Source organism: Notolepis coatsorum (assembly GCF_963971535.1).
Source record: "Notolepis coatsorum genome assembly, chromosome: 6".
Taxonomy (NCBI): domain Eukaryota; kingdom Metazoa; phylum Chordata; class Actinopteri; order Aulopiformes; family Paralepididae; genus Notolepis; species Notolepis coatsorum.
Window position 1 is genome coordinate 46042202 of NC_140170.1, and position 19138 is coordinate 46061339.

The 19138-nt window shown below is 43.5% G+C and overlaps 1 protein-coding gene across 1 annotated transcript in view; it reads left to right on the forward strand.

Moving 5' to 3' along the window:
• LOC311229459 (UPF0606 protein KIAA1549L-like) overlaps positions 1-19138 on the forward strand; it is a gene marked incomplete at both ends in the record, with an annotated part of 283918 nt that overhangs the window by 171072 nt on the left and 93708 nt on the right. The window contains 1 exon segment of the mRNA XM_084315540.1: positions 14289-14476. Within this exon segment, the coding sequence (XP_084171666.1) occupies positions 14289-14476 (188 nt within the window).

The following is a 19138-nucleotide window of genomic DNA, read 5'->3' on the forward strand; positions in this document are numbered from 1 at the left end:
TAGATGTTTAAATCAGGCGTGATTAGGTATAAAACAAATTATACATATATATATATGGTATATTGACCAACCTCAAACCATACGATTAGGGGCACAACTGTTACTAAGAGCAATGATAAGAGTACAGTGCAACTTAAATCCAGTATTTAACCTATGACTTTATGGCCATATGATATAAATGTAAATCAAACATGGTAAATTTTCAGGTATAGTGAATAAATGGTGTATTGACCAACCTCTCGCCTATGTGTAGTGGGAACAACAGCTACAAAGAGTAATGATAAGATCTTATTACAACTTAATTCTATTGTTCAACCTACGGCTTTATGGCTATATGATATAAATGTAAATTAAACATGGTACATTTTCAGATATAGAACGTGTTCCCTTCACAGTTATAGGGCATCTTAAATCTAGTGTTTACCCCCGACCCCCTTGGCCATGTGCTATAAATGTAAATTAAACGTGGTCAGTTCCCAGATACAAAAAACATCTGGCACTAACCGACATCACACTATGTGTGTCGTGGGGACGGCAGCTACAGAAAATAATGATGAAAACACCCTACAACTTAAATAAACGTGGTACATTTTCAGATATAATGGAATAAGTGGTATCTTGATCGCCCTCGTACGGCACGGCCCCACACCACCCGCAGGCGGAGGAGTGTCTCCCCCCGCGGACCGCGACGGACCGCGGCCAGAGCGCACACGAAGGACAGCGCACCCACACGGGAACAGCCATAGAATAATAATAACAACAAAAATAAAAATACACACTGTACCACCCAACTCTAATGTTTAGAAAATGACTGTTGTATTGACCTACACCATACCTGGTCGCGGTGGCAGCAGCTACACAGTAATGATAAACACTGTACCACTCAAATCTAAAAATGCAACGTGGGGAATTTTCAAATCTAAAAAATAAAATAGCAGTTGACTGACATCCTATTATGTGTAGCGAGCACAAGTTGAGGCTTTCATTTTTCTTCTTTTATACAACTTAAATAGTTGGCCCGAATATGTCGTTGACTCACCAATCAGTCCGTGGAAACTAATAGAAAACAGTCCCATCTTTAATTCAGTCTAGTCCCCGTTTCTGTTCAACGATTTGACAAAATTTGCAGCCTCCTCAGGTGTGTCGAACTGACTCTCTTTGCCGCGATAGGTAACGATGAGGCGGGCTGGATGGCGAATTCCAAAAAAGAGCCCCTCCACCTCTCGGAGCTGGCTTCTCACCTCGTTAAACGCTGCACGCGCCCGTGCTATCTTGGCGGTGTGGTCTGGAAAAACGGAGATGGACACCCCCTCGTACATGATCCTCTTCGTCTCTCTTGCTTTCTTTAGGATGTCGACACAGTCTGAAAAGTAGTGTAGTCTGGCCACAATTGTGCGAGGTCGCTCCCCCGGTCGGAGTCGCTCCCCTGGTCGGGGTTTGGCCTGGAGTGTACGGTGCGCCCTGTCCAACACAGGTTCCTTCTCCATGTTGAAAGCCTCCTTAAGCAGCCTGGAGACGGCTGCAGTCGTGAGGGGGGAGCCTGTACCTTCAGGAATGCCAACAATCCGTATGTTGTTGCGACGAGACCTAGATTCGAGATCTTCACATTTATCTTCTGTTTTAATCAGTTCTTTGACAAGATGTTCAACTTTCTCCTTCAAAATGGCGACGTCGTCGGTGCATGTGGTTAGCGCGTCTTCCACTCCTGCCACTGTGCCTTTTATCAGCGTTACCTCAGATTGTAAAGTTGTTATCTTGGCTGACCATTCAGTGTTCATGGCTTGTAGTTCGGATTTGATGGTTACTAGGTCATTTCCCAGAGCCGAGTGCAACTCAGCTTTAAAGATTTCAGCAATATCATTGCGCACAGTTGCAAGAATGTCCAACTTGAAGGCCGCGGCTTCTGACTCCCTGGTATCCACTGGGAGAGAGTGGATCGAAGGCTCACGTGAGAGCGGGGCCGCACCACATTGCGTTATTTTCTGCTGCGACTGAGATATTATACACGGTATTTTAGTAACTTTTGGAGGCATTTTGAAGCCCAAACAAAAACTGTCTAGTTCACGGGTGTATTATATTCAATACTAGTAAAAACGTCTTCTTGAAAGGGTGCCTTTAGATTATATAATTAGGCAATTCTGCCGGAGCTCTTAAATCTGCGTGTCACTCCATAGTACGTTAAACCGGAAGTCCGAGTTTTGAGTTATTGTCGATGTTTTCAAAGTCTCTTTGGGTGTTTGCAATTTGTGGGAAGTATGTCTTGGTATAGTGGGCAGGTTGTTAAGAAGTGGAGCTCGGTCTCCACCTCATCTTGTGTGCAGTGGGTCTGTCTTCGCTTGGGAGCCAGGTCTGCCTATGGCGGCCTTTCTCGATGGCTAGGCTGTGCTCGCTGAGTCTGTACCTAGTCAAGGATCTTTTTAGTAGTGGGTCAGTCACAGTGCTCAGGTATTCTGCCACTGTGTACTCTCTGTTTAGGGCCAAATAGCATTTCAATTTGCTCTGGTTTTGGGTTGTTTCTTTCCAATGTGTGTCTCTCTCTCTCTCTCTCTCTGGCCTTGCTCTGGTGGAGGGTCAGGGGCATTGCCGGGTCTGTGCAGCGATAACACTGTATATTGACTGTAGAACGGGAGCTCTCTCTCACTCTCTCTCTTGCTATATGTTGACTGTATCATGCCCAGCCTCGGGCAGCGCTATTATTTAAGAATATGTTGACTGTATGAAAAAAAAATAATAATATATATATATATATATATATATATATATATATATATATATATATATATATATATATATATATATATATATATATATATATATATATATATTCATTTTTACCTTTTAGGGGGGGGGGGGGGGGGGGCTCGCGTTTAAATCTCGCACAGGGCCTCCTCGCATTTCTCCCAGGCGGCCCTGCATATAGGTATTTAGTACTGATACATTTGTTACATAAACGGTATTCAAATATACAGTACTGTTACCCATAGATCCTGACAGAGTATATACATATGATGGGGAGGGGACTGTACATTAGGAGGGGGTGGGTGGGTGGGAGAGAAATATACATACGGTGGGGAGGAGACTGTACATTTGGAGGGGGTGGGTGGGTGGGAGAGAATATAATACATGTGTTGGGGAGGAGACTGTCTATTAGGAGGGGGTGGAGGGTTTGGACATTTACGGTGGCCAGTTTTGAATTGCAGCCTCCCGTAGGTGCTCTTTAAGAGTGGTTTTGAAAGTGGGTAGTGATTCACATTCCTTTACAGCTTTGGGTAGGGCGTTCCACATTGATGTGGCATAATTGCAAAACGTGTTTAGTCCCTTGTTTGAGCCGAATCTGGGTTTAATATGATTTGTGGAGCTCCCTCTGGTGTTGTGGTCGTGGTATTCACTGACCTTTGGGAAGTATTTTGACATGGTCATGGGTACCTTAGTCATATAGTGTATCTTGTAGACCAGGCCCATTGCAAGTTGCTGTACTCTGTCGTCTACTATAAGCCATCCTAGGTAGTCAAAGTGGGCAGGGGTGAGGTGGGTTCTAGGGGTAAGGTCAAGCAGTAGTCTGACCAGTTTGTTTTGTGATGTTTGTAATTTAGTTTTTAGCGACTTTGAGGTGCTTTGGTACCATGAGGTGCAAGCATAGTCGTAGTACCCTTGAATGAGTGCTCCTGCCAGAGTCTTCCGGGTATTCTTGTTTACCAGTGAGGAGATCCGGTACAAGAATTGAGTTCGTTGGTTGACTTTTTTTATTACATTGGATGCCATTTTGTCACAGGAAAGATTTGCCTCTAGGATGGAACCCAGGTTGTACATGGTATTTCAAGTTAAATGATCAAAAGTCAATAGGTTGTGTTTCTCAAGGATGTTGCAGTGATGATGAGAGAACGGCTTCCAGTTTGTGAAACAATACTCAACATGTGAGAAGATCATCGAGTGCAGGAACAAAGTCCACGTCTACTACTGACAGAGACAACCTTATTTGCCCGAAGTTCACTGTGTTTGGATTTGTCCAGTATCCCTAGAATATGTAGTCTCTCTCTCTCTCTCTCTCTCTCTCTCTCTCTCTCTCTCTCTCTCTCTCTCTCTCTCTCTCTCTCTCTCTCTCTCTCTCCATTTTCCCCCTTTGCATGAATGGAAGAAGAAGTCGTTTAACAATATAAAGAAACCACTCACGCCTCAGAGGCTTTAGCAGAACGTGTCTCTGCAGTCCCCCCCCCCGTTTAATTTCCTCTTCCTTTATGCCAAAATCTCCACTTCAAAGCGGGCTCTTCTCCTTCCATGGCACCCGATGTTTGGAGACTGGTGAAAACTAATTTGGGTGAGGTCATCCAATTACCTTGTATCTGTAATTGGGACAACAGTCGTCTGGAAGTACTGCTTTAATGCGCAGTAGATCACATCACGTTGGCCCACGGCTGCGCTGCCGTCTCCTAGTCCATACGAGGGGGTCCCTGCGATGCCCCCACTGGTCTCTGAGATGCCCCCACTGGTCTCTGAGATGCCCCCACTGGTCTCTGAGATGCCCCCACTGGTCTCTGAGATGCCCCCACTGGTCCCTGAGGTGCCCCCACTGGTCTCTGAGATGCCCCCACTGGTCTCTGAGATGCCCCCACTGGTCCCTGCGATGCCCCCACTGGTCTCTGAGATGCCCCCACTGGTCTCTGAGATGCCCCCACTGGTCCCTGAGATGCCCCCACTGGTCCCTGAGGTGCCCCCACTGGTCTCTGAGATGCCCCCACTGGTCTCTGAGATGCCCCCACTGGTCTCTGAGATGCCCCCACTGGTCTCTGAGATGCCCCCACTGGTCCCTGAGGTGCCCCCACTGGTCTCTGAGATGCCCCCACTGGTCTCTGAGATGCCCCCACTGGTCCCTGCGATGCCCCCACTGGTCTCTGAGATGCCCCCACTGGTCTCTGAGATGCCCCCACTGGTCCCTGAGGTGCCCCCACTGGTCTCTGAGATGCCCCCACTGGTCTCTGAGATGCCCCCACTGGTCTCTGAGATGCCCCCACTGGTCCCTGAGATGCCCCCACTGGTCTCTGAGATGCCCCCACTGGTCTCTGAGATGCCCCCACTGGTCTCTGAGATGCCCCCACTGGTCTCTGAGATGCCCCCACTGGTCTCTGAGATGCCCCCACTGCACTCTCAAATGTCTCAAATGCTGCCGTCTCAATAGATTTATTTTTTTACTGTTGTTGTTCCGAGTTGTTTGAACAGGTGTTTGGATGGATTTGCAGCTGCAGATATGGAATTTGGTTGTCACAAATATAAGCTAGGTGGGAACACACAGAGAGAGAGAGATAGAGAGAGAGAGAGAGGAGAGAGAGAGAGAGAGAGAGAGAGAGAGAGACTACATATTCTAGGGATACACAAATCCAGTTGAAAAAAGTCAGAGAGAGAGAGAGAGAGAGAGAGAGAGAGAGAGAGAGAGAGAGAGAGAGAGAGAGAGAGAGAGAGACTTGAATTGAGTTGACAAAAAAGAGATAAAAACTGCTACGATACAGAGGGGTAGGGATAAGAGAGAGGGGCTGTATGGAGGGATGACTAGAAAGTGAGGGAGGGAGGGGTAGGGAGAGGGAAGGTAAGAGAGAGAGGAGGAAGAGGGAGAGAGGGACTAGAAAATTATAGAATGAGTGGAAATGATGGAAAAAATAAAAGGCTATAGAGTGCTGTCTTCACTCTGCCGACCCGGGTTAACATGCCGTAGCAGAGGATGGGATATTGAATATTGATCTTGATCAATATCCACAGTGTTTTTTGTTTGTTTTTTCATTACCCACATTTTAAACGGCATGATCATCAATAGTACTGCAACTATTGTTTTTTTCATGTGACAATAAACAATGTCTCTCTAATGCTGTACCACCGGCTTCCACACATAAGGATGTACCGCTGGCGTGTAATTCTGGCAACTCACACTGTCTTTCCTTTACACAGAGGGACAAACACCGGCGCCTCTCCTATAGGTCCTGCGGCGGCTCAGACCACAGTTATGTCAACCCGCCTTCCTCTTTTGGCTTGACACAGATTAACAAATGTTTAAATTTTTATATTATTTCATTAAAACATTATACACAACAGGTAACAATTAGGGCTGTCAATCGATTAAACGTCATGGAAATGTAGATGATATGAATAACTTACTCAGTCAAATGGATCCGGTTAATACGATTTATTAACTCAGGAATATCAATACATACACAATGGTAGAGATAATGGCTGGATGGCCCCCACCCTGAGTGACCAGCCATCGAGACCCGGAGTGAGAGAGAGAATAGAGAGAGGAGCGCTCCTTTATAGTCAGGGGGGGGGGGGGGGGGGGGGACGACGACGACGACAACTGTAGATTTGGGGAAGGGGAGGGGGTAAACATTTGTGGGGAAGGGTGAAGACCTCACTTGAGGGAGAGGACAGTGTATTAATCCTCCACAGAAACAACACATGACAACACACAGGACATATCAAGCAACAAACAAGACCCCCCCCCCCCCCTCCCCCAGGACCCCGGGCCCTACGTTGTGGGCATGCCCACCACAAGCAGCCATGAGCACAAGCCACGGGTCTCCCAGAAGAGAAACACTGTTCACCGGCCTACAAATAACACACCCTAATTGTTACGGTTCGGTGGTGGTGTGGACCCAAAATGCAGAACAGGACGAGAGAGAGAAACAGGCAGGACACGACGGGGTGTCGTTCAACGAAAAGGCTTTACTTGTATTTTCTCAAGCAGCAATCAGGTACACAAAGACAGGTTCACAGGATACAGGAAACAAGGTCAACATTGATAACGAACCGACAGGGGAGTAACAGGGAAGCACAGCATATATAGGGAGACTAATTACAACGAGACACACCTGGACAGAGACACACGCTGACAAACAAAGTGACACCAAATACAAGACAGGACTGAATAACAATACATACAAATACAAGAGATAACACACTAGACCAGACCAGGAAACAGAGTGGGCAACATGAACAACATGACGGAGAATACATTAAACATTAAGGACATATTGAGAATACAAACATGAATGGCCACCAACAGCGGCAGTTGCGGGAGAAGTCCACTAGATGGCGGCACATGCTTAGGGATGGGAGCAGGATGAGTAGGGAGCTGTCCAAGAGAGGCTGAGGGAAAGGGGGGTGGAGGGAAGGGTCTCTGAATTGGCGGGGGGACGTGGCCAGGCTGAACAGGCGGATTGTGACACTAATGTCTCCAAGGGCTGTAGGTCAAGCAGCGTGAGGGTTCAAGGACCTCCCTGCGCACCAACATTACTGCCAGCCCCCAACAGGCCAACAGTGGCTAAAGTAGCGACTTTATAGTTTCAGCAGCATTAGCTAAAACAGTTACATTATCTTGTTTTGCCTCATGTACTGTATGCCCCAGATTCTAAACCTGGGTCAGCTCTGCCAATAGCCTGCTACTAGGGCTGTCCCCGAATAAGGATTTGGATGGTCGACTAGGATTGGCCAAAATTTGCTGTTGGTTGACAAAAAAAATAAAAATAAAAAAATGATAATATTTTTAGTATATATATATTTTTTTTTGTATCATTCCATTTGGGCTGTGGGGGTGCTTAATGTCTGAAGGAGTCGACTGAAGGCTTCTTGTCCTCTGCAAAAGCATGCAATTGGTCCACTGATGGATACATCTTGATATTTGTCTAGTCTGTGTTCATTAGATGGGTGAAATCCTCTTTCAGTGCCTCTGTGCCTGTTTTCGTAGGCAGTTAGCCTCTGGTATGCGTGCCATTAGCGTTAGCCACGTTTCTAGGCCTCTTTTCTTTTAGAAAGAATGATAATTCCCCCCCCCCCCAGAGCAGGCGGCTAAACTGTCTGAGATCATAGGAATAACATCAGAGAATTTTCTTGTAGGCTGTTTGTCGTTTGTTTAACCACGTCTCTCCTTCGCCAGCCTCGCTGCTTTAACCGTTTTCTTCCGTCATTAGCACGGGCCTTTTCCCTGTGGTGTAAGAATATCCTGTGATTGCATCATTATCATACAAGTATTGATGCTTTCAACTTGGCTGAAATTATGCCTAAATATGACTGCGTCTTAATCCTGGGTGACATGAACATACAACAACATTCGATCTTGTGCAGTCTGTGACTGGTCCCACACAAGAGCACGGGCACACACTTGATCTTGTCCTATCACATGGTCTACCCGTTTCTAATATTGAAGTCTGTGATGCTCTTTTCTCTGATCACATGCCTGTTCTATTTGATGTAGCTCTCCCATGCTGTATTGACAAACCATCTGCACCGGCCCGCCGATGCCGTATGTTTAACCCTTCCACTGCTGTACTTTTCTCGTCTGCTTTTACTAGCGCTACTGTAACTAGCTCAGCTAGCCCTGTGTGTGTTAACACGGAGGAATTAACCAGGTTTGACTCCACCTGTTTGGATATCCTTGATCGGCGTCACTCATCGGCGTATTTAGACCACTATCAGTAGGGCACGTGCCCTACTGATGATCATCTGTGCCCCACTGATTTTTTTTTTTTTTTTTTTTAACAAATGTTTTTTATTTCCCCTTTTTTAACATGATCAAATGATCATTTAACATGATCAAATAATTATTATAATATTTTTTACTTCACATAAACAATATTATAGTGAAATATTTTGCAATGTTGTCGCATTTATCTTGTTGAAATCCTCCAACAGGCTATTTTTTGTAAGTTGACTGGTTTGCACACCAATAATACAGTGCAATAATAGAATAGTAGAATAGATAGTAAAATTATGCAATAGAATGGCCAGAGTAAAATAGTGCTACAGTACAATCAACAGCGGGGTGTATTAGAAGGCTATGGTGAAGAGGTACGTTTTTCGCTTATTTCTGAAAATATTAAGAGATCTAGCTTCCCTAATGTCCATAGGTAGTGTGTTCCATAACTTTGGTGCATAGTTAGCAAAGGCTGCATCCCCGATTTTCTTTAGACTGTGGCTTGGAACCTTCAATAGTAGATGATCGCAATGTTTATACTTTGTATATAAGGAGGAGGACCTTGAAATCAATTCTAAATGTTACCGGAAGCCAGTGTAGGTTATTTACTTGTAACTTTGGGTTTGATCCAAGGAGTAAGTTGCCCCATATTGCTCTGTAACATTTCTCTTTTTGTTATAGGACCGACTAGTAGGATTTCAGTTTTGCCCTCATTTAATTTTAGGAAGTTGTTTGTCATCCATTTGTTTATTGCTAAGAGACAGGCGGAAATGGAGTTTATAGCTGTGTGATCATTTGGTTCAGCGGAGATGTACAATTGTGTGTAATCTGCGTAACTATGGAAACATACATTGTGCTTTCTAATGATGTCTCCTCAATGTTCAATGTTCAATGCAATGTTCAATGCAAGTAAAGCACTTTAAACTTTAAGTATGACTAAATGCTTTCTTGACTATATATATAGTAACTGTTCCAAAATGCATAGATTTCTATGTATTTTAGGGGTTTGGGGGGCTAGCTCTTTTTAATATAAATGTCAGATTGTTTTATTTATTTCATAGATTTCTATGCATTTCAGGAGTTTGGGGGGCTGGCTCCCCCAAATAATTAAATAACATAACCCTAACCTAACCCTAAAACCGAAATAACGTTTAAAAAAAATAGTTACAAAATCCACCCATTTTCGCCCACAAACCGGCCAAAACCGGCAATTTTTTTTTTTTAAAGTTTTTGGTGCCCTTCTGTGCCCTACTGAAGTGCTGGGTCTAGATACGCCCCTGCCGTCGCTCCTCTAAAAAGCCAGGCGCTCCAAACCTAAACCTGAGCCCTGGTTGAACGACAGCACAGACGAGAGTGCAGGAGGGCTGAACGACGAGGGCTGGAAAAAGGACAAGCTGCAGGTGTCTTTCGACATTCTGAGGGACAGCTGGTGTAGATACTGTATCAGCAAACTGTTAAGGCTGAAAAAACAAAGCATTTTTGTGATATCATTTTAAACAACTGTCACAAGCCTTGTGTTCTTTTTAAAACAATTAATCATATTCTTGATGTCCCCCAGCCTGTTTGTCTTGAAGCTTCCACTGAAACAGCTTTTTATTCAGTTTTTTATTGACAAAGTTGCCAACATTAGAGCTAGCACGTCCACCCCTACATGTGACCATTCTACTACTGTCACCTGCCCTGCCACCTTTAGCCAGTTTGAGCCCGTGTCCCTTGCTCAGCTAGAGGAAATTATCACCCATATGAAGCCCTCAGGCTCCCCCCTAGACGTCCTTCCCCCTCACCTCGTCAAAGAGGTCAGCAGGGTCATAGGACCAAATGTCCTAACAATCATGAACAACAGCCTTGCAGGTGTTGTACCTTTACTTTTTAAACATGCTGTGGTGCAACCGCTTATTAAAAAGCCTAACTTCTGTCCTCTCTCATTTCATCTCCAAGCTCCCGTTTTTATCAAAAATTTTTGGAAAATTTTTACTTGTCCAGCCTTAAGCGGGAGCACATTTCCCCATGTGCTGGCTGCCCTCCACTGGCTTCCTGTGCGTTTTAGAATTGATTTTAAGGTTTTACTGTTTGCTTTTAAATGTTTGAACGGCTTGGCACTGGGGTACCTCTCGGACCTGCTGGAACCCTATGTTCCCCCAAGGTCCCTCAGGTCCTCTGACCAGCTCCTCTTGGCCGTTCCAAACTCCAGGCTGAAGTGCCGTGCTTTCGCTGTGGCAGCCCCAACGCTCTGGAATGAGCTGCCACTGCATCTTAGGCAGGCCCCCACTCTGCAGGTGTTCAAATCATGCCTCAAAACACATCTATTTGCTCTGGCTTTCTGTGTTTTAAACAGTTTTTGAGAGACCTGCCTTTTTATGTGACACATTGTACTGTTTTTATTGTGTGCTTTTATAAAAAAAAAATATGTTTTATTTTATCTTATGTTGTGGACTTGTACAGCACTTTGGTCAACTTTGTTGTTTTTAAATGTGCTTTATAAATAAAGTGGATTGGATTGGATTGGAACTTGTGCAAGTGTATGTGTAACAAGGTTGAAATCTTGCAAGGGTAGCCCCTTTGGTGTAAACTCATTCCTAAGTTAAATATCCCCACTTTTCCATCTGAATTGGAACCTTTTCAGGTGACAGAATGGATAAGACCGTGGTGTTTACACATTTTTGCATTGAGTTGTGATAACTGCATTTTCTTCATTTTCTTATGGTAATTTTACTATTCCTATGAAACTCACAAATCTATAAATGCCCAATACATATATTTTGAGAACAGATAAGAATGTTTCAAAAAAATGTGTCCTGGCAGTTGTGAAACTGCTCACACTCTGAACATTGTGTTTTCAATTATTTGTTGTTGTGTGTAATGATGCTTAGTACTGTTTACATTCTTGCAGGCCTTGAGAGGGATGTTGGTGTCAAAGTTGGCTTTTGAGCATTATTATGGGCAACTGTTTTGGTGTGATAGTTTGGTTTTGAAAAGAGAATGTGAGGTTTTGTGTACGTAGTTTGAGAAAAGTGTTTTGTGTTTAGAGTTTTGTGAAAAGGGAGGGCAGTTTCATGATGCGTTTTAGCAATCGTGAAAAACTGTAACATACGTGGTCACATGGTGCTGGTGAGCAGAGGGTTCACGGTTCGAGACTGTCTAAGGACATGGGCCCTCATTCATCAATGTGTGCGTAGAACATGTTCTATTTCCACACGTAAGCACGGAATGTAGAACCAGTGTACGCACAGGGAAGTCGGGATTCATCACACGTGCGTACGCAGGCTCTACGCACACCTGTCATGATGAATCCCACCTTGGCTCTGCGCCGAGGCTCGTGCACACTTTCACGTATTTGCATACCAAAACCGCCCCGATTAACCATATACGGTAATGGAATACACCCATGAAATGTGGAAAAATGGACTAAGCCGAGGGAAGCGTGTCATGAGACAGGCTGACAGACGTGTACACTTACGGTGATGTCGGATATGATATCTATTAACCATTGCTGCCTGGGCAGCGCAAACACTAATAAATACCGCGCTGGAATATGACTGCCTTTTCCCGTGTTGTTTGATTAATACCCAGGGATTAAAGTTCTCCTCAATTTTATTCCAAATCGCGATGGATCTCCCGTCAATTTTCTACCTGCTGCATATGATTTCTAGAGGCATACTACAATCTATTTTGATGTCAGTATTGGGTAGCCTATATAAACAATAATACGAGAGCATATACAAGAACAATGAATCTCACTGCATGTATGATGTAGCCTGCCTTTCAATACATGAACTTGAATTCTATCATGTTTGTGTGCGGGACTCACAAGGCTGTTGTCACAATGGGTGGTACCGGGACAGTAATAATAACAGTCCACACAATATCACGATCCATGCCATAGCCTATGTTCTATTAGGACATGATCTGTGACGACAAATGTTCTAGAATGTTTGATTAAGATATCATACTCTGACAGCATGCCTATGATCAACAAAAACGCGAACTTGAATCCCATCATATACATAGTCTGTCCACTATCTGGTGTCATTGCAATGCGTTTTCTATTCTTTCTTATACAGTAAAAAGGGGGAAGAACACTATATTCATATGACTTGTATTCTGCTTACAGCTTCGAAATTCCACTTGTTTCGTTTAACGTAAAGCCTTTTAAATATAATCAAAACGTTCCCGTGTTTCTGCGGTCTGCGCAAAATAATAACGAGTTGAGCTTTATGATTTATGATGAATTGAAAATGGGGGACCCTGATGTAAACAAGACGAAAGTCTTTCTCTGGTCTGCATCCCCAATTAACAATTGTATGTACTGAGCTGTACTGTACTGTACCCATTCTGCAATCTGTTAATAAACTTTTCAATCAATCAATCAATCAAGCTACGCGGAGCGCAGTCAGTCAGTAGCCTACACCCCGTATATTCCGATAACGCTATATAAACCATGCTGCATTCATTCTGAGAGAAAGATCTATTATTCCAAATGCTATTTATAGGGTTTTGACCATAATTACACTACTGTTGCTATTTTACAATGAACTATAATGAACTACGGTTCGTACAGAACATGCCAGTGTTATTATGCACAGAAGCTCATTTCCTTGTTGTAATAATATATTCTACCACTGGGCGTCAGCTAAGTGTGGTCCGAGCTGTGCGTAGACGTAAGCACGGAGTCAAGTTCAAGTTGAAATTGATGAATCCCACTCTTTGCTTAGAAATGATCGTACGCACAGGGTAAGCACAAATCTGTGCGTAGAACACGTTGATGAATGAGGGCCCTGGTGTCGAGCACAAAGTGCCTGCTAGTACCTAGTGGCCACCGTTACACACACATACACAATACTTATTTATACACAACAATGTTTTCTTACTCCATACCACAGTCTCTCCTGCCTCTGCTTTGTGTGTGTCATACTGTATGAAGTTGTACTGTGCGCTCATTGTACTGGTACCTTGTACTGGTATACTATTCATTGTACTTCTGTGCTGGCATGTGCTATAGTCTGTATTCTAACACTATGGCTCAGGGGCACTTGTTGTTTTCAATAGGAAATGGTACACATGGGTATAGAGAAAGAAGGGTTGGATGCGGTTCACCTTTAGTTCAATCATTCCAACATTCATTGTCACAGTATTCAGTTACAAATTCGAAATGTTATTTTACTCCTCAGCTTTTGAATTGTAGTAGAAAATCCAATTGGTCATAATAGTACCTAAATAAGAGTGAACCTACCCCAACCCAGTAAAGCTTGGGTTGTTAAACTGTGGGTCAGGACTTGTCTCCTGTGAGTCCCTCCCTAGTAAGGGCTCATTCACATCTAATCGGACAGTGAGGGGGAAAAAACACAAGTGTGTCTCAGTGATCCCGGGTCCCAGGGGCGTGTATCCTTTCGGCAACTGGCTTGTCCTTCCGCGTTCCCGTTTGGCACTCTGATTGGCCAGGTCATGTGACATGTGCGCCCAATAGCGTGTTTGTCCATTTCCGCGTCGAACAGCCTGCAAACTACCTGCCGTTCTATCGCCATGCTCTAAGACAAACTCTAACCTTAACCAACTTCGAAAGAGTGCCTAAGCTTAACCGTGCAAAAACTTGCCGTCCCACGATTGGCGCCCATGTCACATGACCTGGCCAATCAGAGCGCCAAACGGGAACGCGGAAGGACAAGCCAGTTGCCGAAAGGATTCACGCATCCCAGGGGCCTAGAATCTCAAACCCCACCCTCTTTTCTCGATTCTCCAATCACACCGGCTGTTCCTCCAAGCAACAGTTGTGACTGAAAATGTATAACCTCTGCTGTAAAAGAACTTTAACCCCTGGTATTAACTCCTTCCCTGCCAGCCTGTCCAGGGCTTCGACTATGCCAAGCAGCACATGGGCGGCACGGGCGACGAGACCATCTCTGTTGCCAAGGAGACACTGGTGCTGGGCCTTCCGGTGCGCGATGCCCCACTCTCATTGGACAAGAAACCCCACCAGGAGGGAACAGCCATTAAGAGGCCTCCGTCGGCTGACATACACAAAGGAGGGTAAGGACGTGCAATCACTTTAATATCTTGTTCATATATCCCCGTGGAGTTAGTCATTATCGATCCTGACACATTTTAATGGTAGGAATTAAATCAATCAATTAATCAATCAATCAATCAATCAATCATAAAGGCGTTGTCTCTTGCCAGGCCATCATTGTACAAATAAGAATTTGTTCTTAATTGATTTGCCTGGTTAAATAAAGGTTAATAAAAGCCATAGCCCTGCTGATCTGTGTTGTGCTTTGGTCCAGAATCCAGGTCCAGTGTACACATTATGAAACCAATAGCTGCTGTTGGTCAGTGCCACTCATATTTAGAGAAACTCAATTAAGAATAGATTCCGGTGACTACCATGCCTATTACTAAACTACTACAATAATACCGCAAAGAAACCAAGAAACATGCAAAGAATATACTTGCTACAGACTAGGTAGAGATAGAAGCTAATGAAAGACAACAGAACACACACTACTATGAACAATGATCCAAAGGAATATTTAATTCATCAAAGCATTGTTGTGCTTTTGTGTGTGTGTATGTGTGTGTGTGTGTGTGTGTGTGTGTGTGTGTGTGTGTGTGTGTGTGTGTACTTTTTGATTAAATCAATATTTATTTGTAACATTGTTGTAAACAGTGTACATTCTCCACACAATTATTGTTTATGTTGCAGTCTCTGAGGCTGATGGACCCTGTAGGCAAACCGAGGGAGTATTTCACAGAGCAGGATGAGCTGATTAGCCCGATAACTCTGATAACTCTCTACTGCATACCGTATGTTGATGTCTTGGATTTGAATCAGTAAAACTAAATGTGAATTTTAGGTTGGGGAATGTGAATCGGAACATTCAAAACATCAAACGTTAGTCAGTTATATATTTTGGAAAGTTACCTGGCTAATCCCAAGTCCAACCTTCGTAGTTTTGGGGAGCTCTTCTCCAGGGTCTGGTCTGACAAGACATTAGAGACTCAGAGTCCCTCACAGTTTTCCAATCCTGCCTGAAGACCCACCTGTTCTCTACTGCCTTCTCTTAGCCCCCCATCCATTCATCCTTGTGTGTTTGTGTTATGCTTGTCTCTTGTTACTTAGTGTTAAGCGACTTTGAGTTCTAGACAAGCACTATATTAATCACATTTATAATAATAATAACAATAGGGTGGCTGGGTGGCACAGCGGACATTGCGCTTGTCACCAACGCAATAGACACTGGGTTCGACTCCGGCTGTCGGCGTTGCCTCCGGCTTGGGCCGGCCGTCATACTGACTCAATTGGCAGAGTTAGCGGTGGAAGTCGATGGGTGGTAATCTGGACGTTGTGGACAGCGACTCCTACAGGTCGGTTGGCGACGCCTGCACAGCAGAGACAGGAAATAGCGGGGTTAGTGTGAGCCTCCCACACGTTACACCTCGCCAATGAGAGTCCACACTGGCAGGTGAAAAGATGTGACAGGCTGCCTCCCCGTGTACCGGAGGGGACATGTGATGCAAGGCTTCTATCCTCCCTACAACCGGCCAGTGGGGGGCATATGCGAGCAACATTCAAGACAGGGGAGGGAAGAATTGGCACAGTGGAATTGGGATGGGAGAAAAATAGAAAAAGAGGAGAAAAAGTGATTTTTTTTTTATAATAACAATAATAACAATAATAATAATAACAACAACAACAACAACAACAACAACAACAACAACAACAACAACAACAATAATAATAACACTAGTAATAATAATAATAATAATAATAATAATAATAATAATAATAATAATAATAATAATAATAATAACAACACAAGTAATAATAATAATAATAATAATAATAATAATAATAATAATAATAATAATAATAATAATAATAATAATAATAATAATAATAATAATAATAATAACAACACTAGTAATAATAATAACACAAGTAATAATAATAATAATAATAATAATAATAATAATAATAATAATAATAATAATAATAATAATAATAATAACACTAGTAATAATAATTGTAGCAACTATCCTGATGTTCTGGTAGGCGCTCGGCTGGGTGCAGGAAGTCCTCGTCTTTGACGCGCAATTATAATAAACGTAATGTCCAGTCGGTGTCACTTGCCTTTGGGTGAAGTTCCCATTTAATTGAAATATTTAACGTAATACATGGTTGCTGAGCCAAACAATAGTTTATAGAAAATGATATTTATAATAATGAAAACGAGCGAGGGTACGTGCGTGCGTGCGGTAAAAAGTGTGAGACCTCTCCCGTCACCCATACCTTGATTGCCTACACCTGTGCCTTTATTCAAAACCCATGTGCTCAGAGCTGCCACCCAGTGATGTACTTAACAAACTACAAACATAACACAAAAACAATCAAATAGCTCCTAATATAATAATAATAATAATAATAATAATAATAATAATTATTATTATTATTATTATTATTATTATTATTATTATTATTATTATTATTATTATTATTATTATTATTATTATTATTATTATTATTATTATTATTATTATTATTATTATAATAATAATAATAATAATAATAATAATAATAATAATAATAATAATAATAATAATAATAATAATAATAATAATAATAATAATAATAATGACCCCCCTCCCCAGGATTACTAGGCTGTCCTGGCCCACTGCACAAGCCCATAGCTAAACCCTCAACTTGACAGTGAGTGGAGACATCAGCTTATCAGTTTATGAACAGTTTGCAGAGTTAAGCCACGGATATGTGAACTGTATAACTCTACAGTGCCTGTCAGATGACTCATTAATCCAGCGTTGCCTGAGGGCCTGGAAACAGCTTGAAGCAGTGGAAATGAGATGGACCACAAAAATAGCAGAATTATAGTTTTTCAATGTCGTTTTGGACGTCCCTGCAACCACGCAGTGCCTCTGTTTGCAAAGAGAGAGATGCCTCTGTGATGACCCTCCACCCTCTAAATTGTCGAAAAGGCTTGAAGGCAAAGCAGGAAATATACTGAACACCAAAAGCCAGAGGGGAAATAAAGACAGTGTGCAGCTTTGCTTCTCCAGGATGGTAAAGACATGGATATTTATTACACTGGCTACAGCCGCACCATTGGGAGCCATTCGTTAAATGCCAGGAGAGCCGGATTAGCACAGTAATCAACAGAACAAACAAGTGCAAAAACAGTGCACATAAGGTACAGGTTATTCTGTCACCATCATTAGAACATTAGACAGCTCATCTTAACTGTGGGAGGAGAGGTGAGATTCTATACCAATACACATGATATGATGTGATTATCCCCTGTGCTGTACTAAGGTGAGCACACGTATTAAGGACTGGGCAGTGCACAGGGTCTGATCCTAGATCAGATGTGAAGGACTGAGGTTAAGCAGTGCAGAGAGTGGTCATGTCATTGGGCGACAGTGGAGGTAGAGGCGCATCCGTCTGGTAATCCGGAAGTTCCCGGCTCGATTCCCGATCCTCCCGGGCAGCGTGTCGAAGTGTCCTTGAGCAAGACACTTAACCCCTAATTGCTCGTGATGAGCAGGTTGGCACCTTGCATGGTCGCCTCCGCTCTCGGTGTGTGAATGTGTGAGTGAATGGGTAAAATGTGAGGAACAAATTGTAAAGCGCGTTTGGATAAAAGCACTATATAAATGCAATCATTTAAAAGAAATGATCAGATGGGCACCTCACAAAAATCAAGTGCATTGGAGTTAAAAAAATAAATACTTTACAATCAAACAAACAGCACCGTAAGTAAGCAACCAACCAAAGCAAAATAATGCCTTCCTAACATGGAGAAGGTCGATAGGATAGCAATATGAAATCGAACCTGCGCCCACGCCTGTGCCAGTGTCTGGAGGAAGAAAAGGCTTGCACAGAGTAAGCAAAGCATCAGCTGGTAGTGTCAGGTAGTGTGAGGTAGTGTCAGGTAGTGTGAGGTAGTGTGAGGTAGTGTGAGGTAGTGTCAGGTAGTGTGAGGTAGTGTGAGGAAGTGTGAGGTAGTGTCAGGTAGTGTGAGGTAGTGTGAGGTAGTGTGAGGTAGTGTGAGGTAGTGTCAGGTAGTGTCAGGTAGTGTCAGGTAGTGTGAGGTAGTGTCAGGTAGTGTGAGGTAGTGTGAGGTAGTGTCAGGTAGTGTCAGGTAGTGTCAGGTAGTGTCAGGTAGTGTGAGGTAGTGTGAGGTAGTGTGAGGTAGTGTCAGGTAGTGTGAGGTAGTGTCAGGTAGTGTGAGGTAGTGTCAGGTAGTGTCAGGTAGTGTGAGGTAGTGTGAGGTAGTGTGATGTAGTGTGAGGTAGTGTCAGGTAGTGTGAGGTAGTGTCAGGTAGTGTCAGGTAGTGTGAGGTAGTGTGAGGTAGTGTGAGGTAGTGTGAGGTAGTGTGAGGTAGTGTGAGGTAGTGTGAGGTAGTGTGATGTAGTGTGAGGTAGTGTCAGGTAGTGTGAGGTAGTGTGAGGTAGTGTGAGGTAGTGTCAGGTAGTGTGAGGTAGTGTCAGGTAGTGTGAGGTAGTGTCAGGTAGTGTGAGGTAGTGTGAGGTAGTGTCAGGTAGTGTCAGGTAGTGTGAGGTAGTGTGAGGTAGTGTCAGGTAGTGTGAGGTAGTGTCAGGTAGTGTCAGGTAGTGTCAGGTAGTGTGAGGTAGTGTGAGGTAGTGTGAGGTAGTGTGAGGTAGTGTGAGGTAGTGTC